Source organism: Urocampus carinirostris, chromosome 19 (assembly GCF_059441175.1).
Source record: "Urocampus carinirostris isolate Australia breed hairy pipefish chromosome 19, RoL_Ucar_1.0, whole genome shotgun sequence".
In the NCBI taxonomy this organism is placed as follows: Eukaryota; Metazoa; Chordata; class Actinopteri; order Syngnathiformes; family Syngnathidae; genus Urocampus; species Urocampus carinirostris.
Window position 1 is genome coordinate 26,494,762 of NC_142367.1, and position 15,096 is coordinate 26,509,857.

General features: G+C 43.0%; 1 protein-coding gene across 1 annotated transcript in view; it reads right to left on the minus strand.

Annotated features, from left to right (window-relative positions):
- lrp2b (low density lipoprotein receptor-related protein 2b) overlaps nt 1–15,096 on the minus strand; it is a 134,054-nt gene that overhangs the window by 101,344 nt on the left and 17,614 nt on the right. The window contains exons 8-15 of the mRNA XM_088322929.1: nt 14,316–14,459; nt 11,289–11,405; nt 11,055–11,183; nt 9,586–9,755; nt 8,356–8,579; nt 4,544–4,750; nt 1,999–2,201; nt 686–826 (exon numbers count right to left, since the gene is read on the minus strand). Of these exons, the coding sequence (XP_088179055.1) occupies nt 686–826; nt 1,999–2,201; nt 4,544–4,750; nt 8,356–8,579; nt 9,586–9,755; nt 11,055–11,183; nt 11,289–11,405; nt 14,316–14,459 (1,335 nt within the window). The remainder of the gene's footprint in view (nt 1–685; nt 827–1,998; nt 2,202–4,543; nt 4,751–8,355; nt 8,580–9,585; nt 9,756–11,054; nt 11,184–11,288; nt 11,406–14,315; nt 14,460–15,096) is intronic.

Sequence of the window (15,096 nt, forward strand, 5' to 3'; positions counted from 1 at the left end):
GAATTTGGGAGGAAACCGGAGTGCCCGGAGGAAACCCGCGAAAGCACGGGGAGAACATGCAAACTCCACACAGGAGGTTCGATCTCATGACCTCAGAACTGTGCCGCACACGTGCTAACCACTGCGCTGGCGTGCTTCCCCCCCCCCCCCCGTGTGCCATATATAAGAAAAAACTTTAACAAAAGACTTATTTTGGGCTGTGTGGTTCATAATTTGGTGCGGTTTATAATCCAGCTCGCTTCATAGTGCCGAAAATACGGAAAATTAGATGAATAGAATTTAGCATATATCTTGCTTTGCTCACTTTCTTGCCATCATCTCCAAACAGACGAGCAGCTTCAGCGACAGACTGCTGTCACAGTCTTGTTCCACGGACAGACTGAGGAGATCATTTCTCCCTCGTGCCATGAGGCTCTTTAACTCCACCCGGGGGAGTAAAAGCCCACATTAAACCGCACCCCCACATTTGCATATTACACTATTTTTATTACAGTGTGTAGTTTCCGTAGCACTATTTAAATACTCTATAGCAACACGTTAGATTGGGAATATTTGTATTCTATTATTTTATTTTTCAACACAAGGATACTGCTGGAAGTGTGAATTTCCCTACGGGGATGAATCAAGTATCTATCTATCTATCTATTATATTTCAGATAACAATATTTGTGAATCCTAAACTTACCGTGGCAGGACCGAAGGTCGGACTGTAGGTCGTAACCATGGCGACACTTGCAACGGTATCCCAGACCTTCGTTGTCAGTGCGGTGGCTTAGGACGCAGATGTGTTGACAGCCGCCATTGTGACGGCCGCAAGGGTTCATCACTGCAGGAAAAGGTCAAATCTGTCACGGTTGGTAGGGTTCTCACTAGGGTTCCCTCTAAGCAAAGGTGTAGTGTCCCCCACAACGCCCACCCCTACGCTTTTCTTTTTCTCAGCCTCAGTCTCTCCGCACACCTTCGCAGCAAGCTGCAACTAAGGGGCATCCATTTGATATGAGGCAAAGTAAAAAAAAAAATCGGTGCACATTTATTGTGATTGTTTTTTATTTTTTGGGAAAATCTCAGAAGAATCAGAAGCCTGCATCGAATAACTTCGTGCTTCCAGACTCTCCCGAGCGCTATAAGGTTGTGCATTTGCATATCGTTTTCCAAAGCAGACGCACAGATAACAAGAAAAATGGAGAAGTGGTTGGGAATCAAAACCTCAGGCCCAGAAGAAAGATTCAAAAGAAGCTAACAAAATTGATGACGCTACAAAACGTAAACGTACATTAAAAGCGTGAATAAACATGAGTAAATACAGGTACATACTGATGGCAGATGGAAAACATGCAATGAATGTTATAAATAGATTTATAATAAACTTAATTTTAAGTGTTGTTCTGTTATATATTCTGATTACCAACCTTCAATACTTTGCTACAATGGGTTTTTTTGCGATGAGTGGTCTTATTGTGTTTCAAGTTGTGAAAAATGGGGCAGGAAACTTTAGGGCTGGGCAGGCAACTTTTCAGAAATGTCTGCCCTGGTGTCCGCTAACTTTTTCTCATGAGTTTCAGACAGTGTTTACATATGCGATTTTTAATTTTTTGGGCGCATTTATCAAGACATTTGATTTTCAAATCTTGGGTAGATCGGGAATATATTTGTGGATCTGAACAATAAGCGTGTAAATATTGTTGAGACAAACCTTTCTCCATATAGGTGTTACGTAAAAATGATAGTAATATGTACCTTACATTATTAGTGGTGGGAAGTTCTTCCCATTACAATTTACCACTGGGAAACGCTACCATCATTTCTTGCATGGTCCATAACAAATGTCCACAATTGATACATAATCATTACACTAATGAACATTTCATAGTGCCCTGTTTAGTGGTAGCATGCACCTGTATTGTCAGCTCCCTCTATGTCAGTGTTTCTCAATTAAAAATCAAGCATTTTCAAGGATTTCAAGCACCCTTACAAACCCTTGGTTTAGTTAAAGCTTACCCATGGGTTGCAGCACTGAGTGTGAGACGACAAGGTGCCCGGGTCTCTTGGCAGTCCGATAGAGGACGGTCGGGCTGCTGCCATTGAAGCGATTGGCTCTCACGACCCCCATCTTAGTCCAGTCGGTGAAGAAAACGTGGTTTTCGAAGACCGCCATCCCAAAAGGATGCGGGGACTGGGTTGCACCGTTTAGAACTACTTTCCTGAACAAAGTGACACAGAACAGCCGTCAGGCATCATGACAAAGTAGGGCTGCAATGACTTCGGTATTTTCCGGACTCTAAGTCACACTTATATGCTGGTGAGATTTATAAATATAATTATCAACACATTTTTATATCATCGTTAAGTAATTTGTATTACTTATTCCACACTAAATGAATGAATGAATACATGAAAATGTCAACATTTTCCTGTTTTGGGGGTAGGTCATTTTTAAGCACACATTTTGTCAGTCTGTCAATGAACCTCTGCCCCGCAAGACGCGGGTTTTGACTCTGTCCGGTTTTCTGCCGGAGTTTCTTGTCCGGTATTGTCCCCGTCTGCTTTTGTCCTGTTTATTATTATCTTAAGTTTTCGTTTCCCGTCTAGTTTGTCCTGCTTGATTTCGATATCCTTTTTTATATCAACCCTGTATGTCCCGTCTTGTCCGGTATCGACCCCAGCCGTCCGATATCTGCTCGGGCAATTGGTATCATTCTCGTCGGCCTCTGGCTTCCTATCATTCCACATCAGACCGCTGCCTAACGTGCATGACTCCCCATTTCCCGTCAAATAAAAGGCTTGTGTGAGAAACGTCACACATTTGGGTCCTGATCCTGCTCTGGTTCATGACATATTTGGGGAAACTCTCTATCTATCTACCTATCTATCTATCTATCTACCTTGGTCATATGCCTCAGGAGGAGTGACCGACAGCAAGACAAACACATACAATAACAAAGAAAATAAAAAGGGAAAAAAATAGCAAAAAACACACACAAAATTTTTGGGATAATGGCCAACCCAAATGTACTAACACCCAAACAAGTTAAGCACCCCGGGACCCAGGTTAGTCATGCTTTTGTCTCTCCACATGAAACGGGACACCAGAAAGCGGACATGTCACTCGGGTCAGGGTGACACAACACACTCTTCTGTTCAACAGCAGGGCCCGACAGCTTTCACTGGTTTACCCCTGACGCATCATACAGGCGCCCTGCCCATCCCTTAGAACGCGCCCAAACATCCCACTATCCTTTTACAACACCTAATTTGGGGAAACTAACAGAATAAATATTACAGAAAAAAGTACCAGGTAAAAAAGATTATGGTACAAACAAGAGCTCCCCACCGTGGTGCAGTGGCACTGTGGAGAAAATATTTGTTACGGAGAGCACCACATTTCGAATAAGAATACAGGACACCTTATTCATGGACAAATGGATAGAGTACAGGGAAAATAAGGATGCCACTTACAAATAATAAAGACGACTTTGAATATCGACTTGAGCACAGTAGATATTCCCCTACACTGCACTGTGTTTCCCCCCTTTTTCCCCACAGTGTTGTCTTTTGTTTGTTGTATGTTTAAAACGATATACAGTGGAACCTCGCTAGTTCGCGGTTCCACTTTTGCGGGTCTAAAAAATATACCTTACCTTCTCTATAAAAGCATTTATTGACTTGACGCCATTGAGCGCAAGCTTATGTCAACTGAGGACACGGTGTGGACACTCTTATTGTGAAGGGGAGGGGGAGGCCCTGCACAACGCTTAGTCATGGTGAGTTACCGCTTCGCTCACCCCCCCTCCTTTAACTCCTCCCACCTCACCCCCTTCTTATGTGGCGCTCAGTTTATCACGGAGGAACTCGGCAACGCGACGTAAGTATATTCTCTTCTGTCACATATCATCTCAAGTTTGACTTTATTATTCCAAAAGCGAGCGGTTGTTTGTACTACCTAAACACGGCTAATGGTGTGCGGTTTCGTGTATTTGTTGTAAAAGCCGTTTGATGCCGCTAGCCAAACTAGGTTGTTATTGTCAGAAGGTAGCTCTTTCACTTTTATTAAAATGAACACAGACCATTTTTTTAACTGTTGTTTCTCAAAACGCTTCACAAACACTCATCAAATATCACATTTTCACTGTTTTTATTTTCAATATGTAACCGGTAGTGTTAACAAGCCAAATAAACTGCGATGGCTGCATGTGGTTGAAAGCGGTTAATACAATCATAGTGAATGGTTCGTAGTGGTTTCGCCGCAGTCCTATTCCGTGTACATACAACATATTTTACAGTTTTGTTTTTTTTTTGTTATTACAAGAATTTCACTCTCTCTCTCTCGCTACCCGTATTCTATATGGTGTACTGTATACCTGTATACGTTTTTTTAAGCATTTTTGAAGGGGCGCCGCTACTTCGCGGATTTTCAGTTTTCCCGGGTGGTCTCGGTCCCCATTAACCGCGATAACCGAGGGATTACTGTATTAAAAAAATAATCATTCGATCGTTTCAATAGCAACTGACTATTGGACAATTGCCATCCAAATGTGACTTGTACCTTTCCAAACCAAAATAAGTGACCGTTTCAACAGTGTCAAAGTGACTGTCGGTCCAGTAGAGCCTCTTGGTGATAATGTCGATGCTAATCGCGGTCGGCGTTCCCAGCCTGCTCTTCACCAGCTCCACACGGTTGCTACCATCCATGAAGGCCCGTTCCAGCTTCATCTGCTCCTTGCCGGCGCCCATGTCGGTGAAGAACATGTACCTGTAATAAACAACGACAAATGAATCACGACAAGGTGTTTTTTTTCTGATTATTTGCATAACTTTTCAATGAAATGTTCTATGAAACATCTGTCATGATTACCGATGTGAATCACCTGTGTCCGCTGCAGGTTCTGATTGGCTCCCTGTCCCTACTTAAACCCAGTCCAGTCAGTCCCGTGTTGTCAGTCCGTCTGCAAACCTCTGTTTATACAAGGCAAGCCTTTTTCGACCCCGACTCCCGCCTGTCCTGTTTTTTGCTCCCGTTGGTATCCAGCTACAACCTGTTTTTATCCCGATCACGTCTTCTCTCCCATCCTGGCTTACGACTCGTTTCCGACCCCGATCACATTTTTGCACTCCCTGACCCAGCAGCCGACCTGTTTTTCCGTCCCTGACACCGCCATCGCTCGCTACGGACGATCCACTTCCGTGTTCGGATCACAATCCGAGTGCGAGCACCAGATCGCGGGCGCTGCCCTTCCTCTCTCTATCTCATTAACACGTGAGAAACGTTACGCGATTGGGTCTACCCTTTATTCTGGACGGGACAACCTCATTTTTTTCAAATACTTAATACAAGAATGCAGGTTTCATCTTGGCATTGATGGGACCATAGCCAATTCATTTAAGGTTAGGACAAAACGGTGACACGTCCCCCCTTCCAGGTCAAAACGATGTCCTTTGACTCAATGACAAAAAAAAAAGTTCAAAAAAAAAAATCTAGTCATTCTTTAAAAGGTTTTAAAAGGTAAATTGTTGATCTGTGAGAAAACACAGAAAATAGCAAAACTGATTTGAATTCTCATCTCATTAGCCGTACCGCTTATCCTCATTAGGGTCGCGGGGGGGCTGGAGCCCATCCCAGCCATCTTCGGGCAGTGGGCAGGGGACACCCTGAACTGGTTGCCAGCCAATCGCAGGGCACACGGGGACAGACAACTCATTCGCTCATTCACACCTAGGGACAATTTGGACCGGCCAATTCACCTGAAATGCATGTTTTTGGAACGTGGGAGGAAACCGGAGTGCCCGGAGGAAACCCACGCAAGCACGGGGAGAACATACAAACTCCGCACAGAAAGTCTGGAGCTGGATTTGAACCCACGACAGGTTCCCATGACATGAACTGTGCCGCACAAGCGCTAACCACTGCGCCGCCGTGCTGCCCACTGATTTGAATTGAGTTGTCTTATTGATGTTGTGAAACATTGTATGGCGCTCGGGGTAAACAAGAGAGAGAAGAAAAACGATTTAGCAACAACAACAAAAAAAATAAGTCACAAGGTATATATATTTTTAAGTGTAAATTTTTACAATTTGGGGAAAAATCACCATTTCTACAGAAAATTTGATAATCAGGATATTATTTGTTTAAATATAAAGATAAAAAAAGGAAAAAACACAATTTTGTCACGGTTGCCATGGCGCCCAATTGGCCCCGCCTGAGTGGCGCCAGCTGCGGCTCATTGACGGATTGGCTTTCTGTCTATTTAAGCTCAGTGCGCTCATTTTTCCTTGGTCAGTCCGTCAACGAACTTCTGCCCCGCAAGACGTGGGTTTCGACTCGGTCCTGTTCCTGTTGCTATTTCCTGTCCGGTATTGTTGTATTCGTTCCCGTCTAGTTTGTCCTTTTCAATTTTGATATCCTGTTTTTGTTCCCGTTTATTTTGTCCTGTTTAATATCGGTTTCCTATTTCGTTCCCGTCTTGCTTGTCCTGTTTAATTTCAATATCCTGATTTGATATCAATCATGTCTGTTCCGTTGTCTTATATCGGTTTCCAGTTTTGTTCCCGTCTAGTTTGTCCTGTTTAATTTTGATATCTTGTTTTGATATCAATCCTGTATGTCCCATTGTTTTATATCAGTTTCCAGTTTTGTTCCCGTCTAGTTTGTCCTGTTTAATTTCGATATCCTGTTTTAATATCAATCCTGTCTGTCCTGTCCGGTATCGACCCCATCTGTCCGATATCTGCACGGGCAATTAGTATCGATCTCGTCGGCCTCTGGCCTCCTATCATTCCACGCCAGACGCTGCCTAACGTGCATGAATCCCCATTTCTCGTAAAATAAAAAGCTTGTGTGAGAAACGTCACGCGTTTGGGTCCTGATCGTGTTCTGGTTCATGACAACTTTTCAGCTTTAGATCCAAATGTCAGTAAAGAAAAATAACTACACTAGGTACCCTATGTTTTAACCAATGAAAATAAAGAATTTTCGAATGCGCTTCTAAAATTATAAATTAAAATTTTCATTATTAACTTCAGAGATTACTTTTTTTAATATTGAATTCTAAAAATTACTTTATTTCATACACCAATATGAGTTGAAAAACGTGTTTAAATGCAGAGAAAAACTGTAAAACATTTAAGTTAAAGAACTGATGTAAATAAAAAATGCATTAAAAAACAAATTTAGTATAATTTAATTAAAAAAGGTCGATTAATTTGGAAATATCGCTTTAATTGGTATTCCAGAGCTGTATAAAATTGACAAATACATTACAAAATGCAAAACAACAAACACAGCATTTTAAATACTTCACATTTTTAAATAATTGGTGTATTGAAATTCTAAAATGCAAGATGAAGATCGCAGCATCTCAAATACTTCATATCATAAATGATATTTTGTGAAAGAAGTTAAAGTTTTTTATTAAAGATATTACTTCAATGAATAAAGACATAAAAGCTGTCCATCTGGACCTTTTCTTGGGAAATCTCATTTTTTGGTAGTATTGTTGTCAAATTTCAAGTCAAACTTGACTCTCCAGTCCAGGTGCTCCCACTCTTTATTAGCCACCCTCAACTGTAAATACTCCAGTCTCCCACTCTACGTTGTCGAGTCGTTTTATTACCGTGCTCAGATATTGCCAGGACGATGAGTTCCTCATCTCAAAACCTTCTTCACCAAGTATTTTCTTTAAAGTAATTCCGAATCTTCTTTTCAAGACTTTGACTGCCCGAGACCACATTGTCAAGTTTCCCCTCTTCCACTCTCCATTCTCATTGAAATGAAATGAATGATCTGCATTTATATAGCGCTTTTCAAGTCAATGACTTCCCAAAGCGCTTTACAATGTGCTCCACATTTCCCAATAGCGGCCTTGTATTGCAGCCATGTAAGACGCTAACCTACTTATTGGGGGCATTAGGGATTCAGTGTCTTACCCAAGGACACTTTGACATGTAACACGGACGAGCCGGGATTCGAACTGGGATCCCTTGATCACAAGACGAGTGCTCTACCTCCTGAGCTACTGCCGCCCCATTAGTCATCAGTGAGTCTTATTTCTGTTATTGAATAAAAGGCCCCTGAGGTTTGATCATATTCTTGTTTTTCCCCCCGTCTCCTTGTGTCCTGCATTTGGGTCCGACCAAAATTACGCTGATACGCCAAATGGTTCAAATACAGCTTCGGTTTTACTTTGGGTGCGCCTTTTTAGGCGTTCAGGTAAAAATACCAGGTGACCCGCAACAGTTTTAAGTCAAATTGCAGTAACCAAATGAATATGAAGTTTGGTATTTTGCTTTTGATGTTGAATGAAAAATGAACAATTGAAAAGCAAATCTTTCTCAACTTATAAAAAAAAAAAAAAACCCTACCCCACAGTGGGGTCCAAGACGAGGCTGTGAGGACTCTGCAGGTTCTCGGCAACCAGCGTGACCCGATTGGATCCATCAAACTCGCACATGTCAATTCGTTCCACTGCGGCCTCCAACACGTACAATTTGAGGTTAACCCAGTCCACGGCCAGGTTCTGCACGTTATGGACTGCCGTGGTCAGAATCTCCTTAATGTTTCCGCCGTTATAGTTGGCGGAATACACCTGGTCAGAAAAAGACGGAAGAAAATATGTGTTAAATATGGGGAAATGACATCTGAGCCCTTTATTGTTACTTGTGGTGTTCCCCAGGGTTCAGTACTTGCCCCCCTTCTTTTCAGCATTTACATGCTTCCATTGGGTGATATTATTCAGTTTTCATTGCTACGCAGATGACACTCAACTATATCTTCCGATGGAGGAATCTGCCCCACTAAACTGTGGAAATTTGGAGGCCTGCCTCACTGAGATAAATGGATGGATGTCACTCAACTTCTTGCCTCTTAACTCTGAAAATACCGAAATGCTAGTTATTGGTCCATCTAAATGCCGTGACTTTCGACCTCTTTTTGTCCCAGACCACGTCTTCTCTCCTATTCTGGCTTACGACCACAATTTTTGCTCTCCTGTCCCGGCTACTGACCCGTTTTTCCGACCCGACACCGCCATCGCTCGCCACGGAAGATCCACTTCCGCGTTTGGAGCACAATCCGAGTATCAGAGCGACCTGCTTCCCGCGTCCAGCAATCACCAGGTGCAAGACTTTCTCTTTCTTCTAATAAAACTTGTGAGAAACGCAAGTAGGTTTTGTCTCTGTTCTGGTCTTGACACTCGGTTCCTTTTCCTTGTAATTGTCTCCTGATACCCAATGAAACGTCTTCAATTCTCCATACCACGGTGTAGGAGCCAAATATCGGCAAACTCCTGCTTCCCCGCAGGGCAAAATTTCTTTGTCTTTTTCTTCAAAGGGGAAAAGCTTATTAAAGGTCTGTTGCCCATTTGTCTATGCCTTTCGCGTCTCACTTGCATTCATTCACACACTCATTCGCTATAAAAAGGAAGTGGGGGCCTCCTTGATGTGTGGACAAAGATCGGATCAAAGTCACTCTTGTCATCTAATGGTGATTCATCATAGGTTTTTAAAATAAAACAAGAAAAATGATATATTTTCTGAAAACATATTTAGACGTTATGGCACCGAATGAGTTAAAAGTCGATGTGTGAGGCTCACTTTTTTGTTGTGTGTGTCACTCCAGAAGACTGTCTGACTGTGCCGGTGATAGGCCACACCCACAACCGTAGCTTTTCCCTGGCCAGGTACCAGGGTTCGAACGTTGCGCCCGTGCACGTCGGCCATCATCACATCTCCCCCGTCTGTGAAAATGAGGTGCGCCATTCCGTCTGGAGAAACAGACACTGATAAGTTTATTCTGTTTTTAGTATTGGAGACCTGTAAAGGAGATTGCATAGAATTAGACTTCCAGAGACAATTTTCCAATTTCTCCAGTACGGTCAAAAGAAAAAAAGAATCCAGTATGAATCATGTATTTCGCAGATCAACAAAAATAGCTATGCTTTACATATGCACTTACAATTCAAGCACTTTTATATCCTTGAAAACACAAAATTCAAGCATTTTAAGGATTTCAAGTACCGTATTTTCCGCACTATAAGGCGCACCTAAAAGTCTTAATTTTTTTCAAAAGCTGACCATGCGCCTAATAATACAGTGCGCCTTATCTATGGCTCAATATTAAATCGCAAGGTCTCGCAACTTACGCAACAGCCGCCGACTCGATTTCCCCCCGAACGTGGAGTAGTCCGCGGTGTATGCTGGGATTTATATACCGGCGTTTCATTGGCTAACCAATGTGTCAATCATCATTTGAATCGATCGCTATTGGCTAAAGTTATTCGGAGCCTCGGATAGGCTAGAGGGCCAAAACAAACCCTGCAATTGGCCGAAAAAGATGCGTCAATCATCAGTTAAATCGATCGCTATTGGCTGAAGTTATTCAGAGCCTCGGATAGGCTAGAGGGCCAAAACAAACCCTGCAATTGGCCGAAAAAAATGACTGAATAGCAAGCTTGCTAAACTACGCCATAAAGAAACATGTTTCATTAGTCTGTATTTGTAAACATTTTACTCTCCTGGACTTACTACACTCACGGTTGTAAGAAGACCATGATTGCGTATCATTATTGAACGTGAGAACTTAGGTGAGCTATGCGGCTTTATATTTTCCCGGTATCTTGTTTTAGAACGATCTTGATGTTGCTGTAATGAGTTGAGTGAATTCAACTCAATTCCAAGTGTTTATTGTCATATGCGCAGTAAAGTTGCGAGCGAAACAGAAAATAGAAAGTAAGGAATGGTTGGCATTTCTTGAATCCCAAGACTTTAACCTTCCGAATGATATTTGAAACGATGCATTTGAGTGACATCGTACGGACACCGCATCCGCACGTGTCTACGACACGTATTTGCTTCTTTGCAAGCTTTGGGAATGTTAAGGGGGTAATCAGTTGACTGTTTTGTCCACGTTCCCATTGTAGCGCCTTATAATCCGGTGCGCCTTATCTATGGAAGTTATAGGACCAAAAACAATTTTTTGGGGGTGCGCCCTATAACCCGGTGCGCCCTATAGTGCGGAAAATACGGTACCTGTACAAACCCTGTATAACAGATTTTATCTGTACCTGACAAGTTGGCCTTGCAAATATGACCCTGCTCCAGTATGTATCCATTTCCGCAGCTGCAACGGTGCGTCCCCGGCCGGTCTTCGCAAAGCTGATCACAGATCCCCCAGATTTGACAGTCATTGTAATCTACAAGGAAAAAAGTCCGAACGAATATATATATATATATATATATATATATATATATATATATTTTTATAAACAAGGAGCAACTTTGTAAACAATTCACCTCACCTACGCAGGAGCGGCTGTCGTTGCCAACAATGTATCCATCAGGGCAGTAGCAAGCGCCCCCTTCTGGCGATACGTGGCAGAGATACTCGCAGCTCAAGGTCGAACAGCGCTCCAGGCCTGTCAATAAATGTCCGGTTTACCGACACATCCCATTAAAGGGTTCTAATCATCTGCAGAGGTGTCGTTTTAATCTTTTTGTAGCTTAATTACGGCGATCATGCGCCGCATCCGGAGGCGATTATCGAGTTTTGCGCTAATGAAAGGTTAATGTTAAACCGAACGTTTGTCGGGGCAGCGATAAGGTTGGGAGCTGTTGGCAGATCTAAACAGGAGCTACAGTTTCATAAATGTTTATAAGGCTCGATGCTGATAACCTTTGGACACTCAACAGATTTATGAAAGTTTTGAATTGTCAAGTGAGGTGTTTTTGAACCAGTGTGCCATAACAGATGCTCTAGGAAGTTGCCTAATTTGATCTTTGCAAAAATGCATGCCATCTTCAGTATGTTTGCCTTCTTTTAGTAATCAGCCAGGTAACTGGATCACTCATCCATATCAGTAGGTGGCAGTAGATTACTATTTTCTTCCATTTTTTACATAATAATTATCTTGTCAAGGTCCATCCTCCAAAATCTTAAAATAATAACCCAACCACCAAAATACCCAGCAGGAGACTTCCACATCCCTGTCGTCTTTTAGTTTCCTGACTCAGCGGCAAGGAGAAGCCCCTTGACCCTGCCTGGTTTTCTGTCCTAGTGGCGAGGAGAAGGACACTCGGCCGGGGCTGATTTCCAATCCGGGCATTGAGAAGGCCCCTCAGCCGCGCCTTTTTTACTGTCAAAGCAGCGAGAAGAAGGCCTCCTTGGCTGAGACGGATTCCCTGTCCTAGCAGCGAGGGGAAGGCCCCTCAGCCGCTCCTGGTTTTATCTCATAGCAGCGAGAAGGCCTCCTCGGCTGAGACTGATTTCCTGTCCTAGCGGCGAGGGAAAGGCCCCTCAGCTGCGCCTGTTTTCCTGTCATAGCAGCGAGAAGAAGGCCTCCTCGGTTAAAACTGATTTCCTGTCCTAGGGGCGAGGGGAAGGCCCCTCAGCCGCGCCTGGTTTTATGTCATAGCTACGAAAAGAAGGCCTCCTCGGCTGAGACTGATTTCCTGTCTTAGCGGCGAGGGGAAGGCCCCTCAGCTGCGCCTGTTTTCCTGTCATAGCAGCGAGAAGAAGGCCTCCTCGGTTAAAACTGATTTCCTGTCCTAGGGGCGAGGGGAAGGCCCCTCAGCCGCGCCTGGTTTTATGTCATAGCTACGAAAACAAGGCCTCCTCGGCTGAGACTGATTTCCTGTCCTAGCGGCGAGGGGAAGGCCCCTCAGCCGCGCCTGTTTTCCTGTCATAGCAGCGAGAAGCAGGCCTTCTCAGCTGAGACTGATTTCCTGTCCTAGCGGCGAGGGGAACGCCCCTCGGCGGCGCCTAGTTTCCTGTCTTGGTACCGAGGGGATACGACTTTCAGCTGTCCCGTTGCTGCAGCCAGAGTTAAAAAACATTTTTTCATGGTTTGTCTGGAGGGAGGTTATGTAAGGGTACGTCCTCCAAAAACGTAATGGTCGTGAGGTACTAAAGGGAAAAATATGTAATCAACTTTTTTGTTTCAAGAAACTGTGTGAGTGCATGACTCCCCATTTCCCGTAAAATAAAAGGCTTGTGCGAGAAACGTTACGCGTTTGGGTCCTGATCGTGTTCTGGTTCATGACAACTTTTCAGCTTTAGATCCAAATGTCAGTAAAGAAAAATAACTACAAAATGTACCCTATGTTTTAACCAATGAAAATAAAGAATTTTAGAACGCGCTTCTAAAATTATAAATCCAAATTTTCATTTTTAACTTCAGCGATGACTTTTTTCGAATATTGAATTCTAAAAATTACTATATTTCATACACCAATATGAGTTGAAAAACCGTATTTTTTAAATCAATTACAGTTGAACCTCGGTTTTCGAACGCCTCTCAGTTCGAACAAATCGGAGTCCGACCAAAAATTTCGAGAAATTCTTGCTTCGCTGTTCGGTCAAAAAATCGGAGTTCGAACGCCGGTAATGCGTGAGTGCGTACGCTCGGGTGCCATGCTGAGCGGCGTACGGGTGTTTTAGCCCCTTATTATGCCTCCGAAGAAAGTCGGTGCAAGCAGCAAAGTTGCTACAGGTGAAAAAAGAAAAGTAGTGCGTACAACTATTGCATTTAAGAAAGAAATAATAGCCAAATATGAAGGATGTGTGCGAGTGTCTGATCTTGCCTACGCCTTCTGCTGACCACCACAAAGGTAAGAAATCCTATTCATAATTCTTTTCTTTATCCTTTTTTTAAATTTTTACACGTTCATGTTAGCTTAATCTTTCGTACGGAAGATTACGATAACGCGAACGTACGATTAGCCTGGGTTAGCTTTAAGTTTATGTTAAACATTCAAGGTAAACATTCAGGGTGTTGGAACGGAGCCCAACATTGAGGGTGTTGGAACGGAGCCCCCTTTCCAATGAACCGCTCGCCACTTGTTGTGGAGACCCGGGTGCTAAATGACTTGTAAACGACCTGATTTTTAAAATTTTTACACGTTGATGTTAGCGTAATCTTTCGTACGGAAGATTACGATAACGCGGATGTACGATTAGCCTGGGTTAGCTTTATGTTTACGTTAAACATTCATGGTAAACATTCAGGGTGTTGGAACGGATTAAAACGATTTACCTTATTTTTAATGGGAAAATTGATTTCGGTGATCGAACAAATCGGTTCTCGAACAGGGTTCTGGAACGGATTACGGTCGAGAACCGAGGTTCCACTGTACAATACATTGAAACGAATGAGCAAACCCTTTTGCAGGACCAAGCATTTGTTTCCAAAATAAAAGTACTTTATGAACATTTGATGGACATATTAAGCCGCAAAATTCATACACAGGTAGAGAATGGCGCAGTGACTGTTTAGCCAAAAAGAATGCATTCAAAAAAGGCTTAGTGTTGAAAAAATGTCAAATCTTACTGCAGTTCTTCCCAATGGTAGAATTGGTCTCGTCAGTTCCTCCGGGACAGTCGGCCGAATGGTCACAAACCTTCCCAACCGGAATGCAAACTGTGGAGCCAGGGCAGCCCCACTCGCCCGGGTAACACCCGCGGGAGTCGCTGTCTGCAAGCCACATCATTTATGAGTCTTTAGCGATCCTCTGTTTGGATTTCTTTGAACTGATCCCAACCTGATAAAGGATCTTGTAATTCAATTTTATGATCGTAAAATCCTGAAAACTCACGTTTTTGTACCGCACCGTGTTTAAGGCCCGGCCCTAAACAGCCATGAAAACGAGCTAATTCGTGTCCATTTCTTACATTTAGAGCAATTAGATTTTAAGAGAATTTGTTGTTGACACCTTTGGCTGCAGAACGCCAATTATAGATAGATAGATAGATAGATAGATAGATAGATAGATAGATAGATAGATAGATAGATAGATAGATAGATAGATAGATAGATAGATAGATAGATAGATAGATAGATAGATAGATAGATAGATAGATAGATAGATAGATAGATAGATAGATAGATAGACTGACAGTCATAGATAGATTGATAGATAGATAGAATGTTGGGTGGGTAGGTAGGTAGGTGGATGGGTTGTTGGGTAGGTAGGTAGGTGGATGGGTTGTTGGGTAGGTAGGTAGGTGGATGGGTTGTTGGGTAGGTAGGTAGGTGGATGGGTTGTTGGGTAGGTAGGTAGGTGGATGGGTTGTTGGGTAGGTAGGTAGGTAGGTGGATGGGTTGTTGGGTA